Raw genomic sequence first — 16,051 nt, 5'->3', positions numbered from 1 at the left:
TAGAGACCTCTTTGTGCTTGCCAAACATGCTCTCTGGGTTAAAAATTGTGTTCTGTCTCAGTCTGTGTAATACACATCCTGTGAATTCTGCTGCTTGATTAACTTGTGTGCTTAGTGAAAGGATGAAAGGCAAAAGGTAAGCTAAGGATGTAGAGACCCGCCATCAGCTGGTGGGCATGAAGTGAAAACAGCCTTCTCTGGCCTGCTGCCCGCCTATGTGATTTCTCTTGCTACTGTTTGTCACAGCAGCTGGAAGCCAGAGAAACTTTGCTGAAATCTGCTTTATGGAGACAAACTACCCCTTCCCCACAAAGACATCTCCGTTTTGATGATGGAGTTAGAAGTCCCATGACATAAGCCTCATGTCTTTGTATTCTAACAGAATACTTTCTATATGACTTAGTTGTTTTTCTTTTTTCTTTCTTCTTTTTATTTTTTTGCCATGCCTCTTGGCATGTGAAGTTTTAGTTCCCCAACCAGAGATCAAACCTGCGACCCCTACATTGGAAGCATGGTCTTACCACTATACTGAAAGAGAAGTCCCAATAGTTTTTACTATCGTTAGGCAAAAGTCTTATTCTCTTAATATTTCATAGTTTATTTCTACTTGTTTATTTCCTAATTTAAAAAGTTTTTTATTTCCCTCCTTGCCTCCCATCCCATTTTGACATTGCAGTCACAATCTGTGTATGATTTTCTCATTCCATCCTCCTTTCTCTTAGGGCTTTGCTTTGACTCAGAAATTGCCTTATTTGGAGTAATGCTTTGAATCTCTGATGCTCATGTGATTGTTTACTTTTCATCACTCTATGATATCAGCCTCTCTGAACAATTTCAGGCTTATTCTGATTGGATATTGTACTTGAAACAGTTTTAAAGTTTCTCTAAGCCAAAGCAGTTTATTTATGACAAAGAATAGAAAACGCTTTGTGTGGTTCCCTGCTTTTATTAGTTAATGTTCCCATTACAGGAAAGTCTTGAGTTTAAACTAGCTCATTTTTTATTTCTTTGTTCTCAGAGTAGTTGTTCAACTTAAGATATATTGGAAGGTTTTTATTTGTTGTTTACTTGTACCAACCATTTCCCCAGTCAGCTAGCTTTCCAATATTTCTGCCAGATTTTTTCTCAATATAAGTGCACAGAAGATAGTCTTAAATTCATGCCAGTAATGTTTTGATACATAGAATGTTCCTTTAAAAAATAAATCTGTTTCTGTATTCTTGAAATTGGTTCATTTAATTTTAAATCTATCCTTGAATTCCAATCTTGTTTCCTCTTTTTTTCTTTATTCTTAGGTTTTAAGACAAATAGCTTTTGGAACTGTTTTTATAGAAAAGCAGACTATCTTCTACAGTGGGACTTGCTTCAAGTAATTTTTGCTGCAGAAAGTAATAACCTTGTGAAAGTCTGTATTATTAAAATTTGCAACCTCTCAGAATCAGTCTTTGCAGTAATAATAAAGCTTTCTTTCTACTATGTGAGCTGCTGTTCTCTGAAGGGAAATAAATTATCAGCTTGTTGTTGAATGCTATTTGTTAATTTTCACTTTCTGTCTTTTAAAAAAAATATTTATTTATTTGGCTGCCTTGGGTCTTAGTTGTGGCGGGCAAGCTCAGTAGTTGTTCCATGTGGGCTCTGGAGCACATGGGTTTTAGCTGCTCCATGTGGGATCTCAATTCCCTGACCAGGGATCAAACACGAGTCCCATGTATTGCAAGGTGGATTCTTAACCATTGGACCACCAGAGAAGCCCCCTGGTTATATCTTGATGTTAATTCTAATCTCAGTTCCTAAGCTGTATTTACCTTTAATGACCTTCTAGGTAACTTTAGCTCATTTTTACTTGTGATGTTTAGAGTTGGATCAAAGGAACGTTTATGTATTCTGATTTGATCCCTCATTGGCAGTATGACTGTGGGTGGTATGATCTTTTCAAACCTCAGTTTCCTCTTTTATAAAATGGGATGGTAGCACCTATTTCATAGGATTATGAGAAATGAGACCATATTTACTAAGTGCTCTAAGTAATGCCTGATATGCAGAAATACATGTTACCTAGAAGGTAGAAAACTTTCTAGGGAGCATAAGGCAGGGTTTAGAAGATCATTGTCAGTGGGACCTTCATGTTGAAAGCTTCATTTTACTCTCATTTTCAAGATGGTGAAAGCTAATTGATGTAGCTTTATTGTTCCTGTTAACGTAATAGGTTTCTGACAATCTAGTATTGTCTAACTGTTAAATTACCAGTATACATACTGTTTAAAAGATTTGGTCCAAGCACATTATTTTGATGCCCTAGTCATAACATTATTTTTTTATAATGAAACCTAACTTTGAGATTTAGAAATATTCTCCAAGTTGGCATTTATTCTTCTACTTTTCTGTTTAAGGTCCCTAGGGAACTGACACCCATATCTGATTGTCAGTGCTGTTTGAGTTTTATGTTCTGCTTTCAGTTGGTTGTAGCTGTCATGTGAGGAAAATGGCTCTTGAAGAACTAGGCACAACTGTGCTCCTGTTAAGCTTCTTTTGTTTGCATTGTTTCTCATTTTCATTCTGTGCCACATAGTAATATAGATGCTATGTCATATATTTTTATCAGCCAAGAAATAAATTTGGTTCTGTTCTATTCAGTCTTTGACAATATTTGATGGTTTTTTTTACAATTTTATCATGTTTTTTGATTATACAAAGTGCTTTAGTGGCGGTTCTCAAATGTTGTCAAACTTATTAAAACCATCAGTTCTACTTGGTAGGTTCTCTGCAGAAAGGCATGTGTATATGGATCAGGTACAGATTCAAGAATGTTCACAGCAGCATTATTCACAGTAGTTCAGAACTGGGGAAAAAACCCAAAAGATTTTCAGTGTACAAATAGGTAAAAAAAAAAAAAAACACTGAGAAATATAGGATGAACAAAGTTCAAAAGCACTAAAATTATATTATTTAGTCACACATATTTGAGTAGTATGACTATAAAGAAATGTGAGAAATTAGGTACCATAAAAGTCGGGATGGTGCTTACCTTTATGGGATTGGAAAAGCAAATGTGGAAGGCTTTGAGGGTGGTGATTAGGTTCCGTTTCTTAATTTGGGCTGTAGTCATTCAGATGTTTTCTCTTTAAAAGAAAAAAAAGACTTTATTCACCTGTCCATTGTGCTTTATGCACCTTCCTGGATGCTATGTTTTATACTAAATATGGTTTAAAATAGGGAAAAAATGAATAATTACCTCTCTAAAGTAACACTCAAAAAGAGGGAGTTTATTTTAAAAAAAGAAGATCTTTATCTTTCAGTTGTGCCAAGGGAAGTAGTTCTTTCAAGACCTGTGGTTATCATTACAAGGAAGTTCTGTTTTGCCTCTGAGGGGTCTCTGACTTGGAGTAATCCTAAAGAGTTGAAGTTTCCACCCCAAGTTTGAGAACTAGTAGTCAGAAACCTTTTTGAAAACAATAATCTTTTCCTTAATATTTTAATTGCAGAGCACTAATGATTCACTGGATTTGATTATATAATCTTAAATAATTTCAGTAGTGATAAGAGCAGCAGGTGATTATTATTTAGCACTTAATGTTCAAAATTTTTTAATGTATTTAATCCTTAGTTTTTTAGAATGAAGAAAATATTCAAATAATTTTTCCAAGTTTGATCTCTTTAAAAATAAACACGTAATTTATTCATCCAGCAAGTATTATTAAGCCTCTTACTATGTGTTTGCTGCTCCTGCTGCTAAGTCGCTTCAGTCGTGTCCTACTCTGTGCAACCCCATAGACGGCAGCCCACCAGGCTCCGCCATCCCTGGGATTCTCCAGGCAAGAATACTGGAGTGGGTTGCCATTTTCTTCTCCAGTGCATGAGAGTGAAAAGTGAAAGTGAAGTCGCTCAGTCGTGTCTGACTCTTAGCAACCCCATGGACTGCAGCCTACCAGGTTTCTCCGTCCATGGGATTCTCCAGGCAAGAGTACTGGAGTGGGGTGCCACTGCCTTCTCCCTACTGTGTGTTTACCTGGCATTATTTTAGCTTTGTGGTGTATAGAAATGAACAAGACACAGCTAGCTTTGCCTTCATGGAATTTACATTCTCTTGAGAAAAAAAAATTAATAGACTAATAATATGTCAAGTAGTGATAAGCCCATTGAAGAAAAAAATGGAAGATTATAAGGCAGTGAAAGTGAAAGTCACTAGTTGTGTCCAACTCTTTGCAACCCCATGGACTATATAGTCCATGGAATTCTCCAGGCCAGAATACTGGAGTGGGTAGCCTTTCCCTTCTCCAGGGGATCTTCCCAACCCAGGAATCGAACTCAGGTCTTCCACATTGCAGGCGGGTTCTTTACCAGCTGAGCTACAAAGGAAGCCAAAGAATACTGGATTGGGTAGCCTGTCCCTTCTCCAGGAGATCTTTCTGACCCAGGAATTGAACCAGGGTCTCCTGCATTGCAGACAGATTGTTTACCAACTAAGCTATCAAGGCAGTTCAGTTCAGTTCAGTCATTCAGTTGTGTCCGATTCTTTGTGACCCCCATGGACTGCAGCACGCCAGGTTTCCCTGTCCATCACTTAAATCCCAGAGCCTACTCAAACTTATGTCCATTGAGTCTGTGATGCCATCCAACCATCTCATCCTCTGTCATCGCCTTCTCCTCCCACCTTCAATCTTTCCCATCATCAGGGTCTTTTCAAATGAGTCAGTTCTTCGCGTCAGGTAGTCTAAGTATTAGCATTTCAGCATGAGTCCTTCCAATGAATATTCAGGACTGATTTCCTTTAGGATGGGCTGGTTGGATCTCCTTGCAGTCCAAGGGACTCTCAAGAGTCTTCTCCAACACCACAGTTCAAAAGCATCATTCTTTGGCGCTCAGCTTTCTTTATAGTCCAACCATTACATCCATTCTTGACTATTGGAAAAACCACAGCTTTGGCTAGACGGACCTTTGTTGGCAAAGTAATATCTCTGCTTTTTAATATGCTGTCTAGGTTGGTCATAGCTTTTCTTCTAAAGAGCAAGTGTCTTTTAATTTCATGGCTGCAATCACCATCTGCAGTAATTTTGGAGACCCCCAAAATAAAATCTGTTATGTTTCCATTATTTCCCCATGTATTTGCCATGAAGTGATGGGACCAGATGCCATGATCTTAATTTTCTGAATGTTGAGTTTTAAGCCAACTTTTCCACTCTCCCCTTTCACTTTCATCAAGAGATTCTGCCATAAGGGTAGTGTCATCTGCATATCTGAGGTTATTGATATTTCTCCCTGCAATCTTGATTCCAGCTTCTGCTTCATCCAGCCCAGCATTTTTCATGAGGTACTCTGCATTTAAGTTAAATAAGCAGGGTGACAATATACAGCCTTATAGACGTACTCCTTTCCCGATTTGGAACCAGTCTGTTGTTGCATGTCCAGTTCTAACTGTTGCTTCTTGACCTACATACTGATTTCTCAGGAGGCAGGTCAGGTGGTTTGAAACTCCCATCTCTTTAAGAATTTTCCACCATTTGTTGTGATTCACATAGTCAAAGACTTTGGCATAGTCAGTAAAGCAGAAGTAGATGTCTTTCTGGAACACTTCTACCTATCAGGGCAGCATGTGGGATTTGAACATATTTGGGATTAAGCCGAGTGAGTTGTACATGTGTCTGGGGAAAGAGTGTGTGAGATGGAGAAAAACCACATGAAAACCCAAGGCAAGCCTAAAGGAGTTTTAAAACAATAAAAGTGCCTTGAAGAAATAAACAAAAGGACAGATAGTATTTTAGACTCTGCATGTTAAAGGGTCTCTTTTATAAGTACCAACTCTGCCATTGTGGTGGAAACCAGCCATGGACAATATGTAAATGAATGAACCTGACCATATTCCTATAAAACTTGGTTTACCAAGCAGGCAACAAGCTGAATTTGGCCCTGTGGGGCTGTAGTTGGCTTACAGACCTTGTAGATCATGGTAGGGACTTAAGATTTTGTTTTAAGGATGATAGAGTTTTGAGCAATAAATTACCCCTAATGTGTGTTTATAATTTTTTGAAGAAGGTGGTACTTCAGTCTTCAACATCCTAGAGAAAGATTGAAGTGGCTTTTAGAACCTGTGTTCATTCTGTTTCATTATTTGCTATATTAATATAACAAGCATTTGTAGAACCTGTATTATGTGACACAATTGTGTTGAGAAATTATTAATAAGATACCTTGCTGCTTTCACTAGACCTAAAAGATTTATCTTGGTAATCCATGAAAAGTACCTGGCAATGTATCTGATGTATAGTATTTGAAGTAATGAGTATATTCTTCAAAGAGTTTATAGTATGATGGTAAAAATGGACATAAATAAATATATGCAGTATAGCTTAATAGAGACACTCATGAAGAGCTATGGAATGGGAGAGGAGAGATACCAGATTCATCCCAGATAAAGGAAGAGAAGACAAATTCAGTTTTGCGGGATGAGATAAGCTCCTGTGAGATTTCTGGGTGAAGATGTTTGAGAAGTAATTAGGCATCAGGGTTCTGGAAGAAGAGAGTGAGAATGAGACTAGGCCTCAATATGTAGAAATTATTCAAGTATAGCAGGTAGTTAATGCTATTAAAATTTTTTTGAGCTCTCAGAGACTAATTTCTTTTTTCCTGCTTGGTAGAACTATAAAAATTTGTACTCTGCTTTCCCCCAGTGCAGGCAGTGCTGCATTGGAAAGCTTTGTACAAGCCTCTCTCTTACCAGTGCGATGTGCAGAAGAGAGGTTGTGGCGTCAAAGGGCCTACACTTTCAGCATTGGGATAGTTCCTGCCAAATTGCCCTCTAAACAAAACAATCATACTGACTTACACTTCCCCTGAAAGGACAGAAAGCTACTCATTTACCCACCCCCTCTCAGTCAGTACTGAAATTCAGTATATTGCCAGCCTGATGGGCAAATAATGCCGTAGTATTGTGTTAGTGGGTAGACCATGGATTTCTCACGTTTACTAGACATTTGCATTCTTGGCCTGTGAGTTCTGTGTTCCTGTTCTTTGCCCTTCTTTCCCCTGTGTTATTTGACTTTCTGTTATTCGTTTTTGGAAGGTGTCATGTCCTTGTTTGCCTTCCTCACTGGCCCTTTCCTCATTCCTTGCTTTGTTTTTTGCTATGAGTGCCTTCTGACATACTGTTTACTTCTTTATTGCCTGCCCTCCCAGCACCATTAGAATTAGAACCAGGAGGGCAGGGATTTTGTCATTTGTTCATTCTAATGTTTCCAACACCTGGGACAGTGTCTGGCACATAATAGGCACCCCCTAGTTAATGGTTCGATGAATGAATGATTAATAATCTTTATCTGTTATTTGTTTTTCAAATATTTTCCCGTGTTTGCTTCCTCTTTAGCTTTGTTTATGGTGAGTTTGATCATGTAGAAAAATTTAACTTACATCAGATCATACCTATTAGTTTTTTCACACATGACTTTTGAAGTCTACAGTTTGCCTACCCCCTTTTTACCCCTTTGTTCCCTTCATTCACTTCTCCCACCTCCCACTCCCCACCTCTGGCAACCACCAGTCTGTTCTCTGTATCTATGAACTTGTATGTTTGTTTGTTTTAAATTCTACATATGAGAGAGATCATATGGTATTTGTCTTTCCCTGTGTGACTTTTCTTAGCCCTGTGTTAGCACTTAGTGTGCACTTAGCACTTAGTGTTAGCACTTAGCACTGTGCTCTTGAGGTCCATCCGTGTTGTCACAAATGGCAAGACTTCATTCTCTTTTATGGCGGAATGATTCTCCATTATATATACATGTCCATTCATCTGTGGGTGCCTTACCTTGGCTGTTGTAAACAATGCTACAGTGAATGAGGGTGTGCATTATTTTTCTTCCAGTTAGTGTTTTTGTTTTCTTCAAGTAAATACCTAGAAGTGGAACTGCTAGATCATATAGTAGTTCTATTTTGAATATTTTGAAGAATCTCCATACTGTTTTTCATAGTGGCTGCATCAGTGTACATTTCCACCAACAATGTGCAAGGGTTCCCTTTCCTCCACATTCTTATTATTTCTTGTCTTTTTGATGATAGCCGTTTTAACAGATGTGAAATGATTTTATCGTATGGGTTTGGTTTGCATTTCCCTGATGATTAGTGATATTAAGCATCTTTCCATGTGCCTATTGCATTGCCTTTCGCTAAGTTGTGTCTGACTCTTGTGACCCCATGGACTGTAGCTTGCCAGGCTCCTCTGTCCATGGGATTCTCCAGGTAAGAGTATTGGAGTGGGTTGTCATTTCCTTCTCCAGGGATCTTCCCAACCCAGGAATTGAACCTGGGTCTCCTGAACTGCAGGCAGATTCTTTACCAACTGAGCTACGAGGGAAGACTTCATGTACCTATAGGCCATCTGTAAATCTTCTTTGGAAAAATCTCTGTTCAAATATTCTGTCCATTTTTAATGAAATTCTTTTTTGCTTTTTGACTTGTTCATACATATTTAGATCATAATCAGAAGAAAATAAAGTCAATGAAAGCCTGAGAAAAAAGGAATGAGCAAGCACATACAAGAAGTAGGAATGAGTCGTATCCTAGAAGCCAAATGAAAAGAGTTTTAAAAAGGAGGCAGTAAACTTTTGATTAAGTATGATGAATGGGTCCATTCATAGTAAAAGAAAGAAGACATAAAACACAAGAACAGAGAGAATGAGAGTAGAAACTTACTTTAGAAACATAAAACAGACATTAGAGGTAGAGATTTTGAGGTTAGAGATTTTAGAGGATGGAAAGAAAATTCTTAATGAGTATGAAGTTTTCTTTTGAGGTGATTAAGGTATTTTGGAACCAGATAAAGCTGGTGGTTCCATATTGTAGTGAATATACTAAATGCCACTTTATTGTTCACTTTCAAATTGATACACTATGTGAATTTAATCCCAGTTTTTTTTTTTTAGAAAAGACCATATACTGAGGCTCTTGAAATTTAAGAACACCAGGGATAAAAGATTCTGAAAATTGTCAAGGAGAAACAAAGGATCTCATACTGTATTATTAATCATAATAAACTAAATAATAATATAGTGATAAATAAACCCTGAAATCATAACAGCTTCATTCACCATTTACTTTTTTTTCTGCTGTGTCACAGGCTCGTGGGATCTTAATTCCCCAACCAGAAGTTGAACCCAGGGCACGGCAGGGACAGCCCAGAGTCCTAACCTCTAGGCCACCAAAGTGAAAGTAGAAGTGTTAGTTGTTCAGTCCTTTCAGACTCTTCGCGACCCCAGGGACTATAGCCCACCAGGCTTCTCTGTCCATGGAATTCTCCAAACAAGAATACTGGAGTGGGTTGCCATTCTCGTCTCCATGGGTCTTCCCCACCCAGGAATCGAACCTAGTCTTCTGCAGTGTGGGCAGATTTTTTACCATTTGAGCCACCCATAAGCCACCAGGGACCTCACAGATAGTTCCTTTTCATTTATGCTACATGTCCATGGTGAGGGAGAACATTCTGTTCCATATTGTTACTCAGGAATGGAGATTAATCTGAACACTTTGTTTCTAGAGTGGGAAAGGAACAAGTGTAGAAAAGTCTTGCTCTCTTTTAAATGCTTCCGCCTTGGCTAGAACCAGTCACATGGACCTTCTTCAGTTAGGGACTTGCAATGTGCAGTCTTCTCAGGTGCCCAGAAAGGTTAGGCAAACCAGGCACTGCTGAGCACAGAAGTCTCTACCACGCATACTGAGGACCAAGGGTCTGACTGGCAGTAGACTTACCTTCCAATTTGAAGCTAGAAGACAGTGAAACGATTTTTTTTTTAAATTCTGAATGACAGGTTTTCCTGTGAAGTTGTGTATCTGTCAAACCATCAATCAAATGTGAGCATAGAACAGTAGCATTTTCAGAGGAGCAGAGTTACAAAGTTTTTACCTTCTATCCATCTCTTATCCAGAAATTATCAGAGGCAATGTTACACTAAAATAAAATAGGAAGAGGAGGACTTTCCTGGTGGCACAGTGGAAAATGCCTGTCAGTGCAGGGGACACAGGTTCAATCCCTGGTCTGAGAAGATTTCACATGCTTTGGAGCAGCTCAGGCCATGTGCCACAACTACTGAGCCCGAGTGCTGCAACTCCTGAAGCCTGTGTGCCTAGAGCCCATGTTCCACAAGAGAAGCCACCGCAGTGAGAAGCCCATGCACCGCCACTAGAGAGTGGCCCCCACTCTCTGCAACTAGAGAAAGCCTGCACACAGTTAACAAAAGACCCAGTGCAACCAAAAATAAATAATCAAAAACAATATTTAGAATCTGGGAGCAAGGAATTCTGCACAGGATATAGCTCAGACTAGAGCAGGAAGGTGAAAGGACTAGGGGAAGGGAGAAACAGGAATATATGATAGATTGCCTGGTATGTTTGATGATATTGAGAGTTTTAGGGTTCTGTAAGAACTTGGGCTGTGTTTGAGATATATTTTTTAAAATTAGCAAAACAAAAGAGGACATTATAAGTTCTAGAAACAATAAATGTTGTATAAGAAGAAAAATATAATTATGGCATATAACTCAGATGCAAATAATAGTCATAAATTCTGATTGCAGGTGGACAAAATGTAACTCTTATTTAGAATATGAGAGCTTACTCATCTGTAAGAGATTGTCAGTAAATAATGCCTAAAATGGAAAAGTTAAGAAGTAGCAATATATTACTTAGAAATGTGAATGTAAATACCAAAAGAAATAACTAAAAGTTAAAAGTTGTTGTCTGTGGGAAGTGATTTTTCAGGAATGGAATGGGGTAAAACAGAGGCTGAATAAAACATCCTACATTATGTATCTTGTAAGATTAATGCCTTTTGAAATTATCTAAATTTATGACTTTGTCTTTTCTTTTTATCAAGGAGGTAGGAGCAAACAGTGCCACACGCCACACAGAGCCTATATGAAATGAAAATTATGAGTGATCTCAGAGCTCTTTCAGTGGTTGGGTGATTGCTATAGACCAACTTGCAGTGGGTTGAAGGGGAGAAGAATAGAGAAATTATTTCAAATATTGTAAAAGTGTAAATTGAAGGAGACCAAGTAACATACATCATCAGATAATGGGATATATAGAATTACATATATTATCCTCCCGACTGGAAAGGTAGAATATGAAAAATCAACTTTAAATAAATGATAAAGAAACTATATTATACAGAGAATGAATGCCCCATAAAATTTTTTTTAATTTATTTAAATAGTTAGCTCTTCTAAAATGATTCCTTTTACTGAAACATGTCATATAGACATCTCTGCTAAATTTTATCAATAGGGAAAAGTAAGCTGTTGGTATGATTTGTATTCTTTATCTAAATGAAATACCTTCCTGGAATTCCTTTATTTCAAGTTAATGTTGTTGATTTAAAGAGTGTTGCTTTGTTTTTTCTGAGTCTTTTAAAAAGTGCAAGGCTGTTACAATAAGGTAAAAAAAAGATTTTTAATAATAAAATAAGGCGAAAATTAATGAAAACTGAAGGCAGATTGTTTCCTTACTCTCGGGTTTCTGCATTAACCGGATTCCTCTAGTACAGTTCAAGTTCTCTTAGTTCCCCCTTCCAGGTTCAAGTTTTTGTTCAAGCCTAGTCATGGGAGTAATGCTATCATCTTTAAATTTGGTCATGGAATGTGTTACACTGCCCTGCTCAGGGAAGTGCTTGCTGCTCAGTTTGGGCTTGGATAGTAACGTTTATTTTCTTTGGCAGAGAAGCTGATCGTCGAGGGGCACCTAACCAAAGTAGTAGAAGAGACAAAGCTTTCAAAAGGTTCGTTTTCTGTGGGGTTTCTGTGGCATTTTTCTGTGGGTTTTGACAACTCTTGGATAATGAAGGTTAGTGTACATTTCCAAGGTCATAGCACTTTATCCATCAATTTATGTCTTATAGCTCACAATCCAGTAATAGTACCAGATAATAATATAAAACAGTTGGAGTTCTGTCTTAAGAAGGATATGTTCATTGGAAGGTTTCTTTTTAAATGGGTATATACGTGTGGGGTTTTTTAAATCTTGGAATAGGTTTCATTAGCTACTAAAGATTTGTTGTGATCTCTGTCTCACTTCCAGCATTATTTTCAGCTTTGATCTAAAATTTTTAATCAAATAGAGTATAAATCTTGTTTGAAACAGATGAAAAATGTTTTCAGTTCTCTTTTTCTAGTTATTGTATGTTTAATATTTGTTATGATATTTAATATTATCTTAATTGCTGGCATCTCAGTTTGGTTTAAACAAAAGTGATTATGTAGAACCTTATATTTTGTGATGAATAGTCCTATAATTGCTTTAAGTAATTTATTCTGTTAATTATTTTCTATAAAAAAATTGTCAGACCTTAGAAAAGAAAAGTAAGTTTTAAAGCATCATGTTGTCAAGTCATTTTTATGTGTAGGGAAATTTGGCAAATAAATTTAGTGGAATATGTTCATTATTCCTTCTAGGACTTTTTATCAGGAGAACATGTCAGTATAAAATTTAAAACTAAATTCAAAATCATTTGGGTCAGTTAAAACAATGAATAATAAAAGGTTGCTGTACTCAGTTTCATTAATTCTGTTTTATGACAGTAACTGGATCCATTTGGCTTTTAAAAATATTTAAAAGGATAGTGTTATCCCAACTATCTGGTGGCTTCCATTTGGAATTTTGTGCACGGCACATGCCATATTTGGGGAAAGAATGCATAAAATATGCATCACTAATATTGTTCTGGCAAACAGGCATTGAGTTTCAGAACAGTGAACTATTTTTAGTACGTATGGCAATTTATTTCATCTTATTAAAGTGAGATGAGAACAGATTTTAAAATAGCTTTTACTTCACCAACTAAATACCTATTCAGATTAGTTGGTTAAATAGCCAACACTTTGATGTAATATAGCCTTAAAAAAAATCAGTGTTGCTTTTAATTAAAGAAAAGTATCTTGCTACCTTTGTGCTTCTATTTAATGCATTATGAATTTGAATTTATTTCCTTGAAATAACATGATGTCATTATTGAAAAAGAAAATGTTATGATTTCCTTTTGAAATCTGGCTATAAAATATGTATTGAAAACTTTAAAGAGCATGCTTAACAATTTACTAGCAGTTTCACTTCTGAGTTTTTATCTTAAAAAGGAACAAATTGGACAGATGTACAAGGACGTTTGTATTGTTTAAAAGCAAAAAGAAAACATAAGCATCCAGTAATAAGGACATTTATTAAATAAGTTATAGCAAGTGTGTCCATGCAAGTGAATAGAATATATCCTTTAAGAATGGTAGTACAGAAAGTTCCCTGGCAGCCCAGTGTAAGGACTCAGCACTTTCACTGCCAGGGTCTGGGTTCAGTCCTTGGTTGGACAGCTAAGATTCTGCAAAGCCTAGTGGCACAACCGGAAAAAAAAAAGGGAAAGAATGAATGCTAATACAGATATAAGTTTTATATACCCAGAGATTTTTCTGTCAGCTCTCAGCATTTTACTGGCACTAACCACAGTTGGCATGCAGAGGTATATTAATCCCTGTAACAAACTAACATGGCTGAAATAAATTACATTTAAATGCTTTATATCTGGCCATAAAGTATTTTCTTTTGGATTTGGCTGGATTATTTTATTTTTTAAATACTTTCACTGGTGATGTTTTTAATAGAATTTTCTGCATTGAAAAATATCAATTGCTAGAAATTGCCAGTTACTAGTTGTTACAAAGCTTGGTGGTATTAATGTTTCCTTCAGGTATTTCACCTAATGCAAAATGCAGTTGTAGGTTACCCATGCCTTCTATTTAAGCCCTGACTCAACTTGCAGTCATTTTATGTTTATGGTAGATTTGTTATGAAATTAAAAGACGCTTACTCCTTGGAAGGAAAGTTATGACCAACCTAGGTAGCATATTCAAAAGCAGAGACATTACTTTCCAACAAAGGTCCGTCTAGTCAAGGCTATGGTTTCCCAGTAGTCATGTATGGATGTGAGAGTTGGACTGTGAAGAAAGCTGAGTGCCAAAGAATTGATGCTTTTGAACTATGGTGTTGGAGAAGACTCTTGAGAGTCCCTTGGACTTCAGGGAGATCCAACTAGTCCATTCTAAAGGAGATCAGTCCTGGGTGTTCTTTGGAAGGAATGATGCTAAAGCTGAAACTCCAGTACTTTGGCCACCTCATGCGAAGAGTTGACTCATTGGAAAAGACTCTGATGCTGGGAGGGATTGGGGGCAGGAGGAGAAGGGGACCCCAGAGGATGAGATGGCTGGATGGCATCACCGACTCAATGGACGTGAGTTTGAGTGAACTCTGGGAGTCGGTGATGGACAGGGAGGGCTGGCGTGCTGCAATTCATGGGGTCGCAAAGAATTAGACACGACTGAGTGACTGAACTGAACTGAACTGAAAGATGGCAGTAGAAAAAAAAGAATTTGTCAAACAGCGGATTTAATTTCAGGTTCTACCAGCCACTGGCTTTGTGCCCTTAGGCAATTTACTTTAGTACTTTAAACCTCAGTTTCCTCATTTATAAAATGGGATCAACAGTATATAACTTACAGGGTCTTGTGGAAATTTAATGACATACTGTTTATAAAGCAGGAAGCACCTTTCTGTTAGCAAATGTTAGTTCTTCTCTCCCCCCTTGATTCTTGATCTTGCTCTCTTTGCAAATAATGGTTCCAGTGGTATAAGAACTGGCCTATGTTTGTTTTGCCCATCCATTGTTATGTCTGCTTGAAGATACAGTGAAAACAGTCACCTTATTGTAGACTTGCCAGTTTGGGAGTAGTTTGGTATTGATGTTGGTAGCTTTCCATTTACCCCTCTTATATATACTATCGCTATGCATTTTAATAAGTAAGTACTACAGAAAAAATCAACTGGTGCTGTGGTTCATGGGGTCGCAAAGAGTCAGACACAACTGAGCAACTGAACTGAACTGAATGAATTTTAATACAGGGAAGTTGGGTGCTGCTTCATAGCTGAAGAGTAGAGGTTTGAAATAGTAGAGTCTCTTGTCACTCATTTGTTGTGTCGTATTCGTCTTGAATAGATTTGATTTGCCTCCATATAATAACTGTAGTGTCAAGACACAACAATGATGCCACAGGACTTGACTTGCAGTAAACTGTGTCTTTAATCATCTCTTTTTGGAGCACCTCCTACATACTGTGCCTTGTTTGGACTGAGGATATAGCAGTTAATAAAACAGACAAAGATTCCTGCACTCATGGAGCTTATATTCTACTAAGATCTTAATGGAAACCTCTAAGGCAATTTTACCTTCCTAGCTACTGTTCCAAATAGGAAATAAAAGTTGCTTGTAGGCCAGAAGAATATGTCTGAAAATACATTCCTCTTGGTTTACCTTGATACCTTGATGGTAAAATTGCCGAGAATATTAAAATTAGAAGTCTTTTTGTCTTTTCCGTTCTGTTCCGACAGAATGGTTTCTTTTCTTTCTATATATTGATAAGATGTATTCACCTCCCTTATTTGAGACTGTAACTTTGTGATCAAAACTAGTACATTCAGAACTGTCTAACTAGAACACACTGAATGCACACTGGAGGCCTCAGATTAGATTCCCATGTGCCTCAGTGGTCAGTGACTTCATGTCTAATCCAAGCTCACTGTCTCTCAGCAGTTGGTCTTTGATTAGAAATGGCAGTGAGAAAAAGATGCAAAAGGCCTCTTACAATCCATCACTCATTACACAAGTTAAGCCACAAATTTAGGCTATTCTTATATGGAATAGCCATAATATGTTATATTTCAATATTGTATTAATTATTTTGACAGTGATAGTTTCAGATATGTTTCTGACTACTTCTCAGATGAAAGATATCTCTTGATTTAGTTGATTATGAAAACAGTGTATATTCACTCTAATTTTTCACACAGTTTATTACAGTGTGAAGTTAGAAAGTAAATGTGCAACCCTACCTTCAGAAATGACCATTGTTATCTCTGTGGTATGTTCAGCTCTTTTCAGTCTAAACAGAGTCACATTATACATAACAGACTTTACTTTTACTTAATAGTAGTGAATCTATCTTGAACATTTTCCATTTGGTAATGAACAATGCTG

At 37.2% G+C, this 16,051-nt stretch overlaps 1 protein-coding gene across 34 annotated transcripts in view; it reads left to right on the top strand.

Moving 5' to 3' along the window:
- Positions 1 to 16,051, top strand: part of SLMAP (sarcolemma associated protein) — a 150,856-nt gene that overhangs the window by 110,303 nt on the left and 24,502 nt on the right. For 32 of the 34 annotated variants that reach the window (XM_070359881.1, XM_070359882.1, XM_070359871.1 and 29 more), the window contains one exon: positions 11,699 to 11,758. The exons of 1 other annotated variant lie outside the window; for it this stretch is intronic. In XM_070359881.1, the coding sequence (XP_070215982.1) occupies positions 11,699 to 11,758 (60 nt within the window). One more of the 34 variants, XM_070359883.1, reaches the window with a different exon arrangement.

Source organism: Bos mutus, chromosome 22 (assembly GCF_027580195.1).
Source record: "Bos mutus isolate GX-2022 chromosome 22, NWIPB_WYAK_1.1, whole genome shotgun sequence".
In the NCBI taxonomy this organism is placed as follows: Eukaryota; Metazoa; Chordata; class Mammalia; order Artiodactyla; family Bovidae; genus Bos; species Bos mutus.
This window is presented reverse-complemented; position numbering and strand designations above follow the sequence as displayed.